The sequence below is a fragment of the Magallana gigas genome, chromosome 2 (assembly GCF_963853765.1).
Source record: "Magallana gigas chromosome 2, xbMagGiga1.1, whole genome shotgun sequence".
NCBI classification, from domain to species: Eukaryota; Metazoa; Mollusca; class Bivalvia; order Ostreida; family Ostreidae; genus Magallana; species Magallana gigas.
The window spans coordinates 18,863,588-18,883,740 of record NC_088854.1 but is presented as its reverse complement, the minus strand read 5'-3'; the positions used below and the strand labels follow the sequence as shown (position 1 = coordinate 18,883,740).

The 20,153-nt window shown below is 33.9% G+C and overlaps 1 protein-coding gene across 4 annotated transcripts in view; it reads left to right on the top strand.

Annotated features, from left to right (window-relative positions):
• The window catches only part of LOC105336561 (uncharacterized), a 32,565-nt gene extending 14,748 nt beyond the window's left edge, over nucleotides 1–17,817 (top strand). For 3 of the 4 annotated variants that reach the window (XM_034446733.2, XM_066075379.1, XM_066075380.1), the window contains exons 2-24: nucleotides 1,497–1,546; nucleotides 3,681–4,028; nucleotides 4,294–4,524; nucleotides 4,680–4,776; nucleotides 6,224–6,369; nucleotides 6,604–6,804; nucleotides 7,044–7,178; nucleotides 7,632–7,961; nucleotides 8,875–9,082; nucleotides 9,932–10,131; nucleotides 10,613–10,714; nucleotides 10,987–11,129; nucleotides 11,304–11,450; nucleotides 11,591–11,685; nucleotides 11,977–12,101; nucleotides 14,504–14,635; nucleotides 14,843–15,021; nucleotides 15,686–15,835; nucleotides 15,951–16,078; nucleotides 16,226–16,488; nucleotides 16,698–16,767; nucleotides 16,949–17,145; nucleotides 17,368–17,817. In XM_034446733.2, the coding sequence (XP_034302624.2) occupies nucleotides 1,501–1,546; nucleotides 3,681–4,028; nucleotides 4,294–4,524; nucleotides 4,680–4,776; nucleotides 6,224–6,369; nucleotides 6,604–6,804; nucleotides 7,044–7,178; nucleotides 7,632–7,961; nucleotides 8,875–9,082; nucleotides 9,932–10,131; nucleotides 10,613–10,714; nucleotides 10,987–11,129; nucleotides 11,304–11,450; nucleotides 11,591–11,685; nucleotides 11,977–12,101; nucleotides 14,504–14,635; nucleotides 14,843–15,021; nucleotides 15,686–15,835; nucleotides 15,951–16,078; nucleotides 16,226–16,488; nucleotides 16,698–16,767; nucleotides 16,949–17,145; nucleotides 17,368–17,651 (3,957 nt within the window). In that variant the 5' untranslated portion in view covers nucleotides 1,497–1,500 and the 3' untranslated portion in view covers nucleotides 17,652–17,817. Of the gene's footprint in view, nucleotides 1–399; nucleotides 506–1,496; nucleotides 1,547–3,680; nucleotides 4,029–4,293; nucleotides 4,525–4,679; nucleotides 4,777–6,223; nucleotides 6,370–6,603; nucleotides 6,805–7,043; nucleotides 7,179–7,631; nucleotides 7,962–8,874; nucleotides 9,083–9,931; nucleotides 10,132–10,612; nucleotides 10,715–10,986; nucleotides 11,130–11,303; nucleotides 11,451–11,590; nucleotides 11,686–11,976; nucleotides 12,102–14,503; nucleotides 14,636–14,842; nucleotides 15,022–15,685; nucleotides 15,836–15,950; nucleotides 16,079–16,225; nucleotides 16,489–16,697; nucleotides 16,768–16,948; nucleotides 17,146–17,367 lie in introns of those variants that run through there. The other variant, XM_011440923.4, reaches the window with a different exon arrangement.
• Nucleotides 17,818–20,153: the final 2,336 nt, after the last annotated feature.

Genomic DNA, 20,153 nt, shown 5'->3' with positions numbered 1-20,153 from the left:
GTCATCTATTATGTAATAATTGTTCGTATACCTAAAGCCCATACATTTTGCGAGAGTGTTCTTATTTAACTCGTATACTAGTATTTACACATTTTTAATTGTTATATAATTATTAGCAAAGTTTAAAAGGTTTCAGACTTTTAATTGTTATATAATTATTAGCAAAGTTTTAAAGGTCATAGGGCTACTCATCGGGTCTATTTTTAGCTTGCTCATCATCTCATCATTTTAGGGTAGAACGGTTTGCTATACTATATACTACTACTAATATAGGCTATTTTTGCCTGCTGTTCAATCCAGATTCATTTATATACTTATATGTATATTTTTGAATAAAATATTTCTTAAACTAAACTAACTTATGATGACTATTAGTGGGTGCGCTTGAGAATAGAGCACGCATCAGTTGACAAGAGTGGAGAGGGCATGCGCACTTCCCTAACAATTGACCCGACTTGTTGTTTATTTACAAATCAAAAGGTATGAAGACATTTGGATGAGAAGGGTAGGCGAATTTATCATTTTTTAAAATTGTTATTACTGATCAAAAAGTCAATTTCCTTTTTTTAAAGAATTGTCATTAAGGCGATTTCATATGGTGCCTCTGTATATACATTTATATTAGATATATTTATCTAAGACACTTCACACCTTGCGTATTTAATACAGAATATGCACGTGGTTTCATAATAGTAAAATCCATCATGCAGGTTTGTGTATCGTATATCAATTTGTCGACAAAATTTTACTGCTATTACAGAATGCCCACTGATTTATTTTATATTAGTTTTGAAAAATACCTTGAAAGTGTAAAAATCTAAACGGTCATGCGAATTCTCCGATTTGAATGAAATTGAGGTAATTAAGGCAGGAAACCACGTCGTGCCTTCTATCCCACGGCCACTTTGATAAAATCGCTGAACGTCAAAGATTGAAGGTTTGACAACAATTCTTGTTGACGCCTACTTGAACAGAAATGTGTAATCTGTAAAGTTGTCTCTGAAAACACAAGCATGTCATGAGGAAAAATATACCTCTGCGATTTTTAGATTGTAAGACAACTGCCAGTACAGAAACACTTAGAAAGTCCATGTATTTATATATTTTTATATTGTTTTATGTTAGATAAGTACAAGTTAACAGGGTTGATGAATGTCGATCGAAACAATGTCGATATTTAATATTTTTCTACGTTATAATTATCTTTAATTGACAAATTCCATGACTGAATGATGACGTCACATCGAATCAGATAGCTGTTTATCGGTTAATATACTTCAAGTTTTTTACTTGGGGCGGACTGATATATAGAAACAGTTATTAAAATAATACTTTTGCCACCCCCCCCCCCCCCAAAAAAAAGAACAAAAACGAAATCCTCAAGCAGCGTTAAAATGCACATTACTATTCTTTAATTTATAAATATATTTATTCTCGCCCCTTTCGATATTATATGTTGATTATCAATATTCATATATCAGAATCGTTATTTTCAGAACAATGAAGACCTTCGTTTGTGTGTTGCTTTTCCTGCAGGGTCTAACTGGTGAGCTAGCCCTCTTACATTTATTTGTTCATTATATCCTCTTTCGGAGATTGTAAACACGCCACATTAATCATCGATCAAATAAAAATGAAGAAAGATAACACAGAGTAAACAAACTCAGTTGATTTTAGGTGAGCAGTATTATAATAGTTACAGTATCTATTACGAAACAAGTAGGGTTTTTTTCCCAGAACATTTTTTTTTCTTTAAAACATTATAAAAAACCCTGACACACTTTGTCATTGAACAACTGTTTATTTAAGAAAAAGGCTATCATTTGTTTTTGCACGGAAAATCTTCAACCGGTAATAGCTTCTTGTAAAGCGGAAGGAAATTCGGACTTCAAAATGGACAAGCATTGCCACTCTTACTAACCTGAGTGGCTGACGCACGACTTTCATATATCTATGAACTTACAATTAATACATTAATTTAAAATCAGATGGAGATAAACTACGGTATATGTATGTATACTGATTTTCTGTTATGTACAGTTGCCGTCTATTCACCGTTACTTAAAAGTAATCACAATTGTAAGCAAGTCTAGTACAGTTTCATTCAGTTTTGTAAAATATCATTGAAGTAGCTTAAAAAATCATTTAAAACCAAAAATCAGTTTTAACACAAAATAGACGTTTTAGTGTTTACTAAATAACGATCTTAATTCAACTTTGAATTTGCGTTATAAAACGTAGTTTTGATTTGCGAGTGACATAACGCCCTTTTTGCGATATCGTGTCCCTGATTTACGCCATTTAAACGCTCATTTGCGCTATAACGCCTGCGTTATTTCGCATTTAGGTCAGTAGTTATCACTTTTTTCGCTTGTAAGCCATGATATATATTGGAAGAAATGGGGCACCTGCGAATCATTATGATTTTCAATTATTCTAATGGAATTGGCCAAAATCTTCAATCAAATCAGACTGTACAGTTTGTGAATGCGGCTATGGATTTAATCAAGGCCATCACGTAGTCGTATATTCTATGACATTTAGTATGAACTGAAGTCCAGTGAGAGTTGATGATATGAATTGTCGTGTCTCGTAAAAGTAAGAAATTTTACAGGAAAGATAGATTTTAAAATCCACCTATCTTCAAAATTATGAATCATGAAGATCACTTAAGGTGTCGCATGTTAGACCCAATAGAACACTGATCTAAATAGACAAACAGGTATAATTGAAGTATCTAATTAATTGAATGAATATGTGGTTAACAAATCCAAAGCGGATAAATCTGCAGGATTGACGAGCTGCCTTATGATGTCTTGAAATTTGAGAATATTATATCTCCAAAAAACAAAAAAATGAATACTGCGCAAAATGTTTTCGTTTAAATTTGATACAAACACTACAATGTTCATATGGCGTTGTGTAATCTACCCAATCTTAAAAGTCAAATCCTCGGACTCTATACATGCAATTTCACTACATTACAGAGGAATAAGTCTACAATGTGCAGCGGCGAAGATTTACAGTTCCGTCCTTAAAAATAGATTCGAAGGCATAAGCCATGCCTTGAATACTTCAACATTTGTCACATTCATTGACCTACAGAAAGACTGGTTTCGATGCAATGTAGGAGTTTGGCAAGAAGACAGTTATACCTAACATTATTCACTTTATTTAAAAAAGATCTAGTCTTGAAATTAAAAACAATAAATAAAGGATACCAAATCGACAGCTACAATCTAAGTATGCTTCTATACGCTGATGATATTGCTTTTGGAGGAATTTGCGGCATATTGTACATTTGAGGATCGTGTAAAACCTCAAACTAGTATTTATTGCTTTTTCATCTTTTGACAACAGTTTTGGACAGAAACAAGCAGTTAAAAAATGTTAACATTTTGATCCTCAAATGTACAGGATGATCGCACATCTAGTATCTGTTTATCACGCCCATAATGTGGTTGTATATCCGTATCACCACGCCATATTATATAGGGTTATATAGGGAAAGGTGGTATTTTTTTTTAATTTCATAAGTAACAAACTAAAAGCATACGTAGTAAGCCATCTGATGAAAGAATCCAATGTTTTCTTTTTATTAAGAATGGTGGAAAGCTATAAACTGAATAAAATCAAAAGGAAAACTTGACTAAATGACTATAAAACATGTTTACTTGCAGAGACTCAACAGCAAAGACGGCTCTCAGTATCTCTGCTACAAGACGTCTACTATGTGTTTCCAGAAACTAATCTCACGATTTCAGTCAATGTAAGCTTTCCACTGACAGAAAATTATATGGTGACTTGGAAACACAAGGAGAAGAATTCAGATTTCGCTGAAAATATTAATATCAGAAATCTGGTCATTAAATATGCTGGCGGGAGTCTCGGCCAACCATCGCTGACAATAAATAATGTGACCGATTTCGATGCTGGTGAATATTTTATCGAAATACAACCAATTGAAGTTGCGGACTCCGGAAGCAGTGCAGGGCCAGCAACTGTTCACGTGCTATCCAAGAAATCAAGTAAGAGTTAAATCATTTACAAAAGAATTGTTTAATGACATGCTTCAAATGTTGTGTCTATATTATATTGCTGACATCTTAAAACTGTAAAATCATATCTTTCTTGGTAAAATCGAAAAAAAGAAACTATTTTAAAGCAGCGCTCAACAAATTTAAATTTGCTCATTTACAAAACTATGAAAAAAAAACACATGTATGCATGATCGCGTTTCATTTGATTTTTCCTTTATGAAATTGACATTGTGCGAGTTTGGTAATGTTGCAGAAGAATACTATACGGCTAGTGCTGAAGTTTGTCCACCCAACTGGCAAACTTTTTATGAAATTGGATCTGCTTTAAAAAGAAAAAGATGTGTCCAGAAAGTTGAACAAACAGCCTCCTTTTACCAAGCCCAAACAATTTGTCGACAGCAAAGAGCTTTTATAGTACCAGTAGTAATCAGACTAAGTCCCGATGGGAATGAAACCGACCCTTTTGCATATCTTCCTCGCACAGGTACATGGAGAAGCATTCTCCCATAGTTTTGCTCTTTAGCGTTTCTAAATGAGAAAAAATCTTTAAAATACTTTATATATAATTCTGTATTAAATAAACTTTTACTCACATAAGGCTAAAAATCGTAAAACATATACATTCCCTCTGCATTGTAGATGTTTGGACAGGGGGATATGAGGAGTATGGAAGCCTGGTCTCAGATGGAGCCCCTCCCATTTTCTTGGACACATCGATGTTGTCGTACGGAAGAGGGTAATAATTATGATAAAGTCTTAAGGTTCATTCCATTCATCGCGGCGAATAAACCTTTTCTAGAAAGACTGAAAAAAAAACTGTTCAAATTTTAAAGCTAAAATATTTGGGTTTGTTTTTTTTGACTAAATGATAATTATGGCCAAAAATATCATGCGTGTATTTAAAAGTTTAAGGCAGATCTGGTTAGTGTTTTGTTGACCACCCAGCCTCCCTAACATCTATCCCTTTGAGTTTCCTCTTGATGTCGCGTAGTGTATGAGCTGTTACGCTGACAGACATTGGACTGATATTATTTTGCATAACGCTTTATCAATGTCAAGTTTCGCTTGAATATACTAAATTTTCAGAAAAAAAACAATTTAAAGATTTACCAACTTTTGTTTGCCATGTTTGTTTGGAAGACGAATTTTTTTTTTCGTCGCTTGATATTTGTAACATGCATATGTTGATCAAGTTTTGAAGGTCGCTATTTGACCGTTGAAGCATAGTTTTGATCCTCGCAGTTTTGATACAAGTAGTTTCCCAAATGGTTTTTTTTACTACGAGGGCTGGGTAATGACGGCCATTTTCAGACTATATTAATCTGCTTTAGAAGGAGAGCTTTACGTATTTACATAGAGAGCTTTACATAATTACACAGAGAGCATCATATATTTACATAGAGAGCTTTACATATTTACATAGAGAGCTTTACATATTTACATAGAGAGCTTTACATATTTACATAGAGAGCTTCATATATTTACTTAGAAAGCTTTACATATTTACATAGAAAGCTTTACATATTTACATAGAGAGCTTTACATATTTACATAGAGAGCTTTACATATTTATATCACTATAGAGAGATTACTGGCCAAAGAAATTAAAACGTTTTAAGGTTGATTGGATTCTTTCTTTGTTGACCACCCATATTTCTGAAGCATTAGACTTCATAGAGACACATCAGCTTCTTTTTCTCATCTTGGTAATTTCTTTTTTAAACACAGTTCAATAAAAGAATAAAAGTTGTGCATGCACGGATTTGAATCTTCTTACTGCAATATTAAGTTCGCGAATGCGTATCAAAGATGTTCCGGAATTTAGAATTTATATCATATTGACTCGAACTTTGAAATTTTATTTCACAAAGCGTAATTTTTGCTAAGTTCATACTTTGAAATTAGTCATTTTCAGGAATTTGCGCAAAATGAGCTGTAGTGTCTCTTTAAACTGACTGTCCGCATTAGGTTCAAGTTTATTATGTAGGTTGCTTATTCTTATGCAAAAGTCTTGATATTGGTATTTTAAAAGAATCTATTTCGAATGCAGTGAATCGTTTTTCATTTTTTTTCTCAACTCTTTGTAATATCAATAGCCATTGAATCATTGACAAGGCATTTGCATCATACTAAAATCATTCTACATATTTTGTGAAAGTACTGACTCTGAATTTTTTTTTCAGAATCAACATATCTGATGCTTGGATAGAGGGCAATCCTTTCTGTATTGGGGTCAACAATTTATATCAAGAACTACAGATAAGAGATTGCAACGAACGCCTTCCATTTCTCTGCTACAAAGAGGCAGACATTTTAAGCTTTAAACCAAGTAGGCATTTACAGATCGAGTGTCACAAACAATGTCATCTGGATTTCCAGAAGATAAAAATAAACATCAAATAATATTACTACATGCATTTCTGATAATTTCTGGTGCTGACCACTATCAATCCGAGAGAGCTAGAACAAAAATAAAACCATATTATTACCAACGATCACTATTTCAAAGACTACGTTTCAAGACTAGCAATATATTTTTGTAAAGAATATTTACTTTTTTAAGATCTAAATACTTGTCCGTCTGGGTGGATTGGCGCGGAGGATGTAGATTCTTGCTATTTGTTGACCAAAGATCCTAAACAACCATTGGACGCTATTGAAGTTTGCAATCAAAACGGGGGAACACTTTTGCAATTGCAATTGTTCAAGGATCGACATCTGACTCTGAGGCTCCTTGTACATTTAGCACTTTTCAATTCATCAGGTGGGTGTCTTTAACTGCATGATTGTGTAAATCGATAAATAAGCATTACTGAATAAGGTACAACATGTGTTTGAACAACCTTCGTTTTTAAACATGTTAAGTTTTCTGTGGCAATAAAATGCAATAAAATGAATGCAATTTATCATCACTTAAATTACAGAAGATTGACCGTAATTAGTCAACGAGACTAGAATAATTCATATTGATGTCATCCTAATATATTGTTATTATCTTTACAGTGTGGTTTTCTGAAGTGGAATCGCCTGTTTCTTGTTCCTTTATACGTCTCAGTGAAAGCATGGAAATATCCAGCGCGACCAATTGTAGCATTGCTGCGAGTGTCGTCTGCCAAACCAACAAAAAGAACAGGATGTGTGAGTTTTTCAAACGTTTTTCAACCGATTGATTGTAAATTAAACCGATTTTTGTTAAATTGTTTAATCCAAGTTAACTGAATGTGAATTGTGAACTTCGTGTACATTCACCTCCTGGTAGTTCATTGTTATCTAAGATATAGAAGTATAGACAATATTCAGTGGATGTCAAAATACGAGTATGACGGAAATACATGTACATACATGTGCCTCCCGCGGAAACTGCAATGACCGCTTTCCTCATAACCATATGAACCAACAATAACATTTTTTTTCCATTTATATATAAACATCTGCATGTATCTTTCTTTCTTTGGTTTTCTCCTAAAATGCATTATAAATTAGTCAAAATACAAGAAGTGAATGTACAATGCACATGTATTAACATCACAATTAGATAAAATCACAGTCGACTTATCTGGTGAAATATAATATCTTTTTGTATAATTACAGACACTTCAAGGGAACTTCAAATGGAATTTCAAAAACCAAAATTCAAGACTAATGGCGCATTTATGAATCATGGTTATCTCAGTTGTAAATTTCCTGCACCTCATCTGGAAACTGACACGTATTCTGTGTACAAAGGGGGCGCGATTGTAGATCGATTAACTGTTCTCGAAACTAATTATGTGAGTATAATAATGAAAGGGAATCCAGAGTTACCTGACGAGGAAATGTTTTTACCCTCGGCTTCAGCAAATTCAGACGTATACAGATGCGATATTCAAAGAAAAGGGGTTGGACTTGTACTATCCAAAACTATTTACACAGTTCCAAATGGTGAGAGAGAGAGAGAGAGAGAATTGAAAACGCCCTTTAATACTCAGTACTCCAAGTTTGGGATATCTAATTACAAAGCACTATACGGCACTGTCCTTAATGTTTTCCATTTGATGTCTAGTATGCTTTACCATAGCGATTATTAAATTTAAATGGTCATCCAAAATTTAAAAACTAATTGGGTTATTAGCGATATACAGAGCTTGCTATTCTTTATAAACATGCATGTTCAAGGCAAGTGCAGTTGAAATTGTTGTTGCGTTAAAATAGAGGGAAAACAATGCTTAAATCTGAATAGTATTGAACATTTTTTTTTATTTAACAATCCTTTTTGCGGCAACGTTAGTTGAATTTTCTGTGCGAAAACAAAATAGCACACGCCCGTCGAGAAATACTGAGCGACGCTGATTATACAACATCGTGTAATTATCTGTCTTTAATAAAACATATTTTTGTTTAAACCAAGATAAAATATTATGAGTTTACACGTTGTTTTATGCCTACTTACCAAATATATGCTTATTTGATAGCAATATGAATGGGTAAAAATACTGTTATTAAAGCAGAACTTTTCAAAATTTCTTTTATCGATATGTTACAACAGAGTCTACATCTATAACGAATCATAACTAGTTTGCAGTTTTTTAGTTCGTTTTGACTTCTGCGTAGATGTAGCTCATCGTGATTAGCAGATGGATATAGACAATAATTATCGGCAGAGAGGGTGTTCGAATCATGGTGGATACAGGCACTTCATGATGCACGGCTTCGAGTTGGGATTTTTTCGAGCTTTGTCGACCTCGTTCTTGGAAACTTTAAAAGCTGAAGCATGACGATACCCCTTCAATATTAACATAAAATGTGTAGCTGTTGTAGCCAAAGATCTATTTAACCGTTATTTTATCTGTTACAGAAAAGAGGGTGTCGATTTTTCATGCAACTGTTTCTATGACCGGAAGTCTCTCGTTACAAGACGCATTATTGGAAGCCTACATGTCCAGCCCGGAATCTCTTTTGGGACAATCAAGAAGAGAAATTCTTTCCAAGATCTATTCTGTCAGTAGAGACATACGCCCTGTCAGCGGAGGACAGTTAGGCTTCATAGGAATTACTAGTATACCGTATGTATTTGTGTTGAGAATAAAAAAAAAAATCAAAATTTGATGGGAGTCTTTACTGAATTGACATTGACTGGCACACATTTTAAAGTCTGATTTACACAAGCCAGGGACAAATGATTTTGTTGTTGTCCATTTTTAGGTCACTGTGTCGAAGTCGGTGGGGGTGGGTTGGGTAGACAGGGCTTATTTTTTATGATATACCCTCAGCGTTTGTGGTGATGTTGGTTTAAAGGGTTTTAGAGTAGGACCTAAATCTTATTATTACTTGTTTTAACTTCACCAAACTTGCTTAAATTGAGAATCTGGGGACACTTAACAGGCTTGCATGCTCAATCTTAAAAGTTCACTTTGATTGCCATATCTAAGTAATTACTGGTCATATCTTCAGGTACGGAATATGATCTTTATTATTCAGATGCTTAGGCAAGTTAAATAACAGTTTAGGTTTAGTTAGCGTTTTGGAGCTGGATTTTGGAGAAAATTCTTGACGTCATAACCAACTATGACTTTCATGTTTCATGCAACAATGGGTATGAAACATTAATGCAGGGGTCGCTTCAGATCTGGAGACTGATCTTGATTATCAAAGATGCTAAGAACAATTTGTCTTTCCTCACTCAAACTTGCTTATAAGTAATTGATGTTAAAGTTGATATGATTTTATATCATTTAATAAAATGTTATTTATTTTATGATATGGGACAATTAAATATTGTTTTCATGATACAATATTATATCGTATCAGACAATACAATATTCATGTGTACTATTATTCAGTTAAATACTATCAAATCCTTCGCATATGAAAAAGGTCCAATTCAGTAATTAATTTCTCCTTTATTTACATAGCCTCAGAAAAAGGAACGCTCTAAATTTCTTACTGTATTTTGTGGGACCGAATGAGGAATGGAAGTCAGCAGAAGCAATGAATTATCTTTTGAAGAATATCACAATATCAGCCAGAACCATGGCCAGATCCTTTGATAGTAGACGGAGACGAAGACAGGCCCTTTCAGTTGATTTCAACACCTTTGAAATTCGCAACGAAGGTAAATTGTCCCTTTTTCCGACACTTCCTACCCGTCAACGTAAAAGAAAAGTCTTATCAAAATCACATCAAATATTAAATACTCAAGTATTGGTATTTATAATGCATGTCAGTACATGTACAGTATCTGGCCATGGACAACTTTGTGATGATGCTTCAGTGGACCCCAAAGAAATATATTTCATATATATCGCGGGAGAAAAAGTGTTGAATTAGTTCTACCAATTGCAAAGCGCCCCTTATTTATATCAACCAAAGTTAGAGCACCTTTTACGTGTTTAAAAATTATTTGTTTAATGTTTATTTTGAAAGATCGTCCATCAAGATGAACCTTACAATTATAAACTTTGAATTATCTAGGATAAATCCCATCTTCAACATTCTCTGAGAATATAACCACATTCTCCAAGCCATATATATTTTACATAGTGCCATTTCTAGAGTATAGAGGTACATATTTACAATGTTTCCATTACGTTTAGAATACTGCACCGTTGGATACAGTCCTGATTTCCAGTCTACTTACAATTTTAAACCCGTTGGTAATGGATCCATGACATATTCTGAGGAGCTTTGTATCACAGGTATAGTCTTTTGGCGATAAGTGTGGTATTGCTTGATTACAGCCATCTTTATTTTTTAAAATAACTGATCGTAGCATGCTTTGAAAACATCGTTATTAATTTTCTTTCCACTTAATTACTGTCAATATTGGAGACCATAAAAAAGTGATTGAAACGTTTTTATTGCTTTCTTGACAGGTACATAGCTGTTTTGAATCTCTATCATACATAGGTGTTTGAAATTGTTATATCTACATGTACAAATGTATATATTTTATATTCCTGATGGACAGATTCCGAGCCTTTACTGTCTGGATTATGTTACACGCGAACAGCGGCGCCAGCCGAAATCCGGAATGTGACGGTTAATCCCAATTGTCAGTTTCTGCTGAACCCGTCATTCGCTAATATGACGGCATTAGAAAAACTGTCAAATGTATGTATACATAATTTTTCTATCAAGTTTAATAAAAGTAGTTCAATGTAATGTCCTTTTGGGGCGCGAACAATTTTACAGTTGTTAGGGAGTTGTTTATAAAAAAATGTCTGGAATTTTGAGTCAAGAATAAGACAAAATTGACGCTTATGTGAAATGTTTGCTTCATATCAGGTACCTACAAATGATAGCAATGTTGAGATAGTAGCATCAGATGTCGCCAATCTCACCAGCAATTCATCGGATCTCACTGTCGAAGATGTTGTTTTCACGTCAATGGTTCTAGAAAATGTCGCAAGCATTTCATCGATATCTGAGCAGGTTTGCTAAATATGTCCTTAATATTTTAAAAATTACTTTGAGCTTTAGTTTTAATACAAGTATATTCATGCGATGTAGGGGCAAACTTCGCAACATATCATTAATGGCGACCTTTTATTATGAAGAATCTCTCTTTGCAGACTACGAGTTCTGTATTACAAACGCTGTCGAATATACTCGAGGCTCCTGAAGAGATACTGATGAATGCCCACACTCTAGGCAGCAGTACTACCAGGTAATATTAAAACAAGATGACAACTAATAGGAAAGCAAGAGTCTGTTTTATACGGACAGTCTAAGATGAGTTATTTCCCTATTATATGGCCAGACAATTTCCTTAGCACAAAACACAACTTTACATTTGCCATTTGCCTTTGAGTTGCCATATAGGTAGTATTTTTAATTCAGGATTTACCCTTTTCAGCTTTGTATTTGCAAATACAACAAAACAAAGACTTTCACAGAAGATATACTTGTGTTATGTTTTTAAATAAAAATACTCAAAAATCTTGATTTTCTTGTTCAGGATTTTGGAAAGTGTCGAAACAATCACTCGAAACGTGGTCCTTAATGGCACAGAGTACAGAAATTACCAGAAATCTTTTGCTGTGGCTGTTACCGACGTCACTTCCGAAGACTCGCCTGTGATTGGTATGTTTGGTAAAAATAAAACTAACCTTTTCTACATTAAATCATTTGTACATTTTATTTTTATGTATAACCATGTCTTTCAGTATTTTTAAGGTATTCGTTTTCTATATTAAACCATTTGCACATTTTTAGCTCACCGAGACCAATTTTGGGGGGGGGGGGGGGGTGGGTGGGTTATGCTGTACACCAGGTGACAACGTCAGCGTCAAGATCTGGTTAAGGTTTTTGTTGCAGATCCTGTATCTAAATTATTCCACCAAATTTGCATGGATCAAGCATCTGGGACTATTTATGGACCTGAAAGACTTGGATACTGAATCTGGGCTATGAATTTTAGATGCTGAAGGGGGTTCAGGTGTTTGGAGCAGGTTAAAGTTTATGGGGCAGATTCACTTTGATGACAATATCTGGGTTATTACAGGCCCCAACTTCACCAAACTTGCTTGGATGGTGCATCATATGATTCTTATGCACTTTACATGCTTAGATGCTGAATCTGAACCAAAGGTTTTGGATGCTGAATGCGATTAAGGTGTTAGGACCTGGTTAAAGTTTTTGGAGCAGGTGCCCTTTGATGACAATATCTATGTTATTACTGGTCCTAACTTCACTAAACTTGCATAGCTGATGCATCTTGTGATACTGATGCACTCCACAGTATCGGATGCTGAATATGAGCCATAGATTTTGGATGCAGATTGCTGGATGAGGTTAAAGTTTTAGGAACTGGTTAAAGTTTTTTGAGCAGGTACCCTTTGATAGACAAATCATCATTTTTGGTTCAATCTTTACCAAATTTGAACTGATTATGCATCTTGTGATATTGATGCACTCCACATGCTTGGATGCTGAATCTAAGCCATGAGTTTCAGATGCTGGAGAAGGTTAATGTTTTTTGGAGCTGGTCACATATTGATGTAAATAATAGTACTTATTCAACCTTGCATGTAATAGAACCATTTTAACAAAAGCTTGGACTTTGGGTAGTTGTGTCAAAAAGCAATGTGACGTAGGCCTGTCTATTTCATTGTTGGCCACTCAGCCATGGCTCTTTGTAATCAACAAGATTTGTCTGGCTTTTGAGCAAATACCGCAATCAGTGCATATTTCGCTTGAAACCGCGTCATTTCTAATTTGTTTCGACGCAAGAAATACATAGTTACATCCTACCGAAAGTCCAAGGTCTTGTTAAAATGGTTCTACATGTATATACTATACCTAAAAAGTAGTCAGGGTTTGAATTAACTTTGTTACAATGGTTCAAAATGAATCGGAGATACTGAGAGTGATATTGATTATCTAGATGCTTAGGTGGTTTAAAGTTTTAGATGGATTCATTTAAACATTAAAATGCTTTCTTTGGTGATTCATTCGGGATATTAAGGTAGCGACATTGCAGAAATTTTTTTTCTGCAATGATCGCTACATTCATAACCCGCATGAATCATCAAAGAAAGCATTTTATTGTTTATATTAACATCTCTCTTTAACAAATCAATAATTTGATTATGAAAAGTAAGTAAAATTCGCTAAATTACTGTTAATGTACGTAAGTAGGTTAGCTAAAAGGAACAGCCTAATCGTCTCCTGTGAGATTGAGAGTCTGGCATCATCATGATTATTTCGTGCAGTCCGTAATATTTTGTAGGTCGCTGTAGGTTTAGAACAATCGATAAACAGGGCGTGTCAATTTCAGACCTGTCAATTTCTACTCAAGTTTCAGCCGCTGTAGATTTCGACAAATCGATGAACATTTCAGTCTGGCTGTTTCTATAGAGCTATGAATTAACTATAAGTTTTCGTAAGAAATAGAGGGAATATATTTTGTAGATGTAAATATATTGTGTTATGGTCTTGAAGTTGATTACAAAATGAAGTATTTTTTTCTCATACCTCGTCAGACTTAAACAGTTGATATAGAGCTCTCTAATTATGGGTGTTAAATAGTTGATATAACTATGGGTGATACATTATCATTTCATATAATACAATATCGTATCATGCATTTACATAACATGTTATTCAATATAATTTCAAAAGATAGAAAATCATATGAAATGATATAATGTGATATCATAGCATAAATACAATAGTGTATCATATTACATGATATAATATATTACACTAACATACATGTATCATATGATTGTTTCATACATGTTGTATCATATGATATTACATCATTCATGATCAATTTTGTATTTTATGATATATGATTTTGAGCCAAACCACACAGCAATATCTAATAATTTGATATAAGAGATCATTAACAGTTACTATGATTTTCAGATACAGGTGTTGGGATCAAGGTGGTCTCATAAAGGTGATGCTTTGTCTTGCTGAGCTTTTTAATCTGTGATTACCTGATTTTACGTATAACCATGTTTTTCAATACCTTAAAGGTATTCAGTTGAAGAATGTAGGCATTGACGTGGTTTTGGACAACGACACAATAGGTCTGATTAATGCTGAGGATAGCATCAACATTACGTCCTTTGACACGGCTATTATCCTTCCTAAAGATCTTGTACAGGGTATTTTTTTGAAACCACAGTTTTAGAACCATTTTCTGGCTAACTTACACTTTAGAGCAAGATTCATTTCTAACGTTTTGAACTCTGCTAACAGTTTCAAAGTTGAAATGCATATTTTAAAATATTAGATTACTTTTACTATAAATTTTATTTTAAAGTTTGATTTATATCGTCATAAATTCGCTTTATAATTTTTTTGTTGTACAGGAAACAATTCAAGGGTTATTTTTACCATCTTTGAAAGTACGAAAATATTTCAAGTTCGACAAATGAATAAGAGATATGAGCTGAATGGGAAAGTAGCATCTGCAACACTTATTTCGAATGGAAAATCCGTCTTGGATCTTGGAAGAAATTTCGTTCGGTCAATTTATAAGCCTATAAACGTAAGGATCACTTAAAGTGGTATGGGACACCTCCATGTTGTGACGTATTGTTTATCAAAATAAACAATGAAATGGTTTGTAATTATAAAAGTAGTTTCTTTCTCAGTAGAGTCACCTAACACACAGCGTAGCGCAGTGGGTTAGGGGTTAACTACGAATCTGTAAGTCATGAGTTCGATTCCCGCTGGGGTTTCTACATTATTTACCTCTCCAAAAATTTTCAAAAGGTATTTTTTGGTTGAATATTCAATAGTGTTTTGAAAAATCTAAACCACTGAAAGTATTCTAATTTTAATGTACATTAATCCACATTAAAATCGACAGATGTCCCATACCACCGGTACCATAAAAGCAACTGTATATTACGATGATGGTGTTTAATTTTATGTTGAAAATATGCGCCCGTATATTTCTTTTTGAGAATTAAAACTCCAATTTATCTTTTACAGACAATTGCTCCTTAAATGACGAATTATAAAAAATTCTCAAGAGACAAATGAAATTATCTTTTCAGAATAGTAATAAAACACAATATTTGAAAATTGTTAAAATTGTTTCTAAAAAGTAAAATATGACAAATAATTAATCTTTAACATTTCTAAGGAGTCAACAATTTCATATTTCTGTTGCCAAATTTTGTACAAATTGTGTGTACTTTTTACAGATCACTGAGGATTCGGTATGTGGATTCTGGAATCACTCTCTTTATGCCACTTCCGGTGGATGGTCGACAAGGGGTTGCCAAAGAACGGAAGTGGAAGATGGACTCGTCGTATGCGAGTGTGATCACCTCACCAACTTTGCCATTTTACTTGCAAGTCTTCAGTATCAGATACACGTTCTTACCTGAATGAATGTACATATTAGACAACATAATTGAGTCAATTGCGTAAAACAATTATCCTCATTGACGTTCTTTTAAATTTCAGGATGTTAAGGGTCAGAGTGGCATCATTGACAAGGACAACACCCTTGCTCTCTCTATTATAACAATCATTGGTCTCAGTCTATCCATTGTCGGGCTTGGCCTCACAGTTTTGTCGTTTCTTCTTTTCAAGTAGGTTTATTTTTACTTTCAATGTGATATTCATGATTAAATTCCAAAACTGCAATGAACATATCTATTATATCACTTTATCATGACGTATACTAAGATTTTCAGACATGAAAAATTCAGTATTTATTTCATTTTATCTTAAAATAGACAGCTAAGAAAAGGCAGAGGACAGCAAACACTTCTCAACCTCTCTTTGGCTTTACTCTGCTCGATGGTGATATTTTTGGCGGGAATGGAGCGTACTGACAGCTATTATGGTTGTATTACTGTAGCGGCTCTGATGCATTACTTCCTGTTGGTTTCCTTTATGTGGATGTTAGTCGAGGGATTCCTTCAATATTTACGATTTGTGCGAGTCTTAGGGACATATGTTCCAAGATTTATCTTGAAGGCGTCAATTCCAGCTTGGGGTAGGTCGAATATATGTCCAATTATTAAAAGAAATTATCAAAAGTGAAATAGTTCAAACATGAACCTGATATTATTCAATAGGGTGTAAAATATTATTAATTTTTCAAATTCTTTTCCAATGTTTCTTGTTGGAAAACGTGAATAGTTATGTTAAAGTGTCGTTCTGAATTTTTTTTACCCTTTTGATTTGATCTTTAATTTTATACAGGATTACCCTTGATCCCCGTTGTCAGTGTTTTGGCAATTGATTATGATTTATATAGAGGAGGGAAATATTAGTAAGTGATTGTGTAGAATCGTAAAAAAGAAGAGATTAACAATAAAGTTTATGATTATTTCAAAGAATTGAATTTATTTTGTGCAGAATTTAAAAACTTAATTGAATAAAAAAAAATACGTCGAAATACGTGAATTTGTGCGTTAATGTGGTGGTATATGATGCTTTTGGTTATCTTTCAGTTGCTGGATGTCGCCGACGCCATTCTACTATGCCTTCCTTCTCCCCGTTGCTTTGATCATTATTGTAAATTGTATAGTGTTTGCACTAGTATTAAAAACTCTACTAAATCGTCCTAAAGGCTTGCATTCAAATCAGTCTGAATCGAAACGAGCAATGATGAACTTGCGAGCAGCTGTATCAATTTTCATTTTGTTGGGTATGCATTTTGTATGCTTATTCTATTTAGTTGCTGGTTAAATACTTCTATTTTGTATTTTTTAACAATCTTTTGAGGCAAATGATTAACTTTACAAGTCATTTTTAAAAAATTTCATTTTTGCAAAGCATATTTGTTATTTGATTCAGATAGTGTAGAGTGGACATTAAAGATATAGTTAATTTGAAATCTTCATCTATTTCTGTTTTGGTTTCTTTGCAGGACTTACTTGGATCTTTGGTATATTAGCGATCGAGGACGCAAGGATCGTCTTCAGTTACATCTTTACCATACTGACAACGTTTCAAGGATTTTTCATATTCATTCTGTTTGTTGCAAGAGAAAAACAGTTGAGAACTTACTGGGGAAAACTGTGTTGCAAGAGGTTCATCGACAGACAGAAGAAATACAAACCTACCTCAGCAAGCCATTCCTCTTGTCAACCTCTGTCAAAGCTAAGCAGCCACGAAACTGCATCTACAGAAATTTTCTTTAGTTCAAAATAGTTGATTTAATTTTTTCTGACGAGTGTACATATTTTATCTATTTAAAACGCTTGTTTTGGGTTTTTCAAAAATCAAATATAGGTTTTCTTTTTTGTTGTTGATGATGTTTTTCAGCGTAGTTCATTTGTATATTGTAGTATATTGCATTACACAGGTTTACTAAAATTAAATAAATTTTAAATCTTTGATATTGTTTTAATATATTCTCTATATATTGGCTTTTAACCAATCATACAGCTCTAGTTTTATCTATACTACATGTATAACAAGTATAGTTATGGATTTTGATCAGTTTAAAAAACTTCTACAAAAATTTGTTAATTATGTTAATTGACGGAGTCAGTTCCCTTTTTTCTTACTTTAATGAAAAAATGACAATAACAATCGTCATCCATTTCGAAAATTCAATAAAACGAAATAAAAATTCAAAGCAGAGCAATACGGACCTCCAAATAGATTCAGGTAGGATCATGTGCCTAGGAGGAGTGAGCATCCTCTGCTGACCGGTCACACCCCCGTGTGCTACTAGTCACAGTTGGGCATGTCATAATCGAGGTAAATGCCAAAATCGGGAAAATGTCATAATATGGAAAAAACGAAACATTGATGATTTGGTTTGTGTGTGATGGTTTAAATACAAACCTTGAGCCAACAAGGACCTCCATTACATTGGATGTAGGATCAGATGCCTAGGAGTGAGCATCCTCTGCTGACCGGTCACACACCTGCCGTGTGCTCTTTGTCGTAATCGAAAAAAACCCCGGTAAACTCCATAAACAATTAGGTGATTAATTATGGTATAACAATAAGTATGAAAAACGTCAGTCAGCAGTCCCAGTGGAAGATTGTATTTGCTGACAAGGTCGTTGTATCGAACATAGAACTTACGAAAAGATGACTTCAAGCGAGACTGTTGATAGTTCTGTTTTTGTTTCAACTTGTTTGTCAGTAGTTTGCCTCAACTTAGAAACTGTTAATGCGAAGAGCATACCCTTGTGTATCGAATTAACTAAGAGACAAAAACACCATATGCAGGCGATGAAGGTTTATTGCTACATAAGTAAGGAAAGTTGACTTTAGAAAAATTGAAGTCATCGCGTTTATCATAAAGTTTTGCTGTTAGGTTACCATCAATGTCCATTTCCAGTAAGATATCTAAATATGAAACAGGTGTCGCAGACTTTGTGGTATCTTTTATTTCAAGTTCACTGGGATATATCGAGTCGACGTAAGTACGGAAATAACAATTGTTAATTGTTAATACGTCGTCAATATACCTGAATGTTGAATTGAAGGCCACATTGAGTGATTTATTTTTTCACGTACAAATTTTTGAATAAATTTTGCTTCATAAGAATACAAAAATAGGTCAGCGAACATTGGGCACAATTGGTACCCATGGGAATTCCAACAGATTGTTGGAAGACTTGATTTCCAAAAACTACATCGATTTTGTCGATCAGAAACTCAAGCATCTTTTTAATGTCAACTTTAGAGTACTTGTGAATGCAATAAGAATGGTTTTCAACAAAATAATTTTTTAGATTTCCAATGACAAGGTAAGCATTTTTATGACTTCCGTTTTTATTGAAGAAACAACAGCCGATAAACAGCATGCTCGGATATTAGAAGGGACTCTGGAGAAAGATCACATTTTTTAAAACAGTTTTAAGCATTTCTGATTTCTGTCCATTTTCTGGATCTGCCGGTACATAATTTAGCAAAAAAACATTGTTCCTAAATCTACTAGAGTCTTAGATGAACTGATCAATGCCCAGGGCAAATTACATTTTTGTACAGTTTTATTGTGCATGTCGACTTTTTTACGGTTTGAACAAGGTTACATTATATAAATAGTGCCTGTTAGGGAGGGTAACAGTTGAAATTGACACCCCGAGGAAACCATTGTCAACCGACGCGAAGCGGAAGTTGACAATGGTTTTCGAGGGGTGTCAATTTCAACTGTTATCCTCCCAAACAGGCACTATTTATTTTATTATACCGAATGTCTTAATTTTAGAGAATTTTTATATTGCTTTTATATAGAAATGACGTGAATTCTACGGCGAACCGTACGCGCATAATTTACGCGCATGTAACAAATTGTTGTGTTACTCGTTGCTAAGTGTGTTGCCAACGCTGAGGGTAATAGAACGGATTATCAACTGCGTCTAAACCAATCAGATTTCAGTATTTAACATGAAAGGATAATAAATAATTGTTTTCCGCTTGGACTTCTGGGTTCACGCAAGTGCTTGGTGTGGTGAAAACCTTGTAAACTAAAGTCAAGAATATGGTATTGAAACTGGTCAATATTCTATCGCATTCGCTATCTAGAAATACTCACAAGTATCCTCGAATAACACCATCCACTTTAATTCAAGATAAATATTCATTTTAGTTTAAGATTTACACTTCAGATTATAAATCTAATTTGACCTGCAAGTTTATTTTTCAAACGATTGCATGTTTAATTAAAAATAACTTTTGCAACAGCTATTA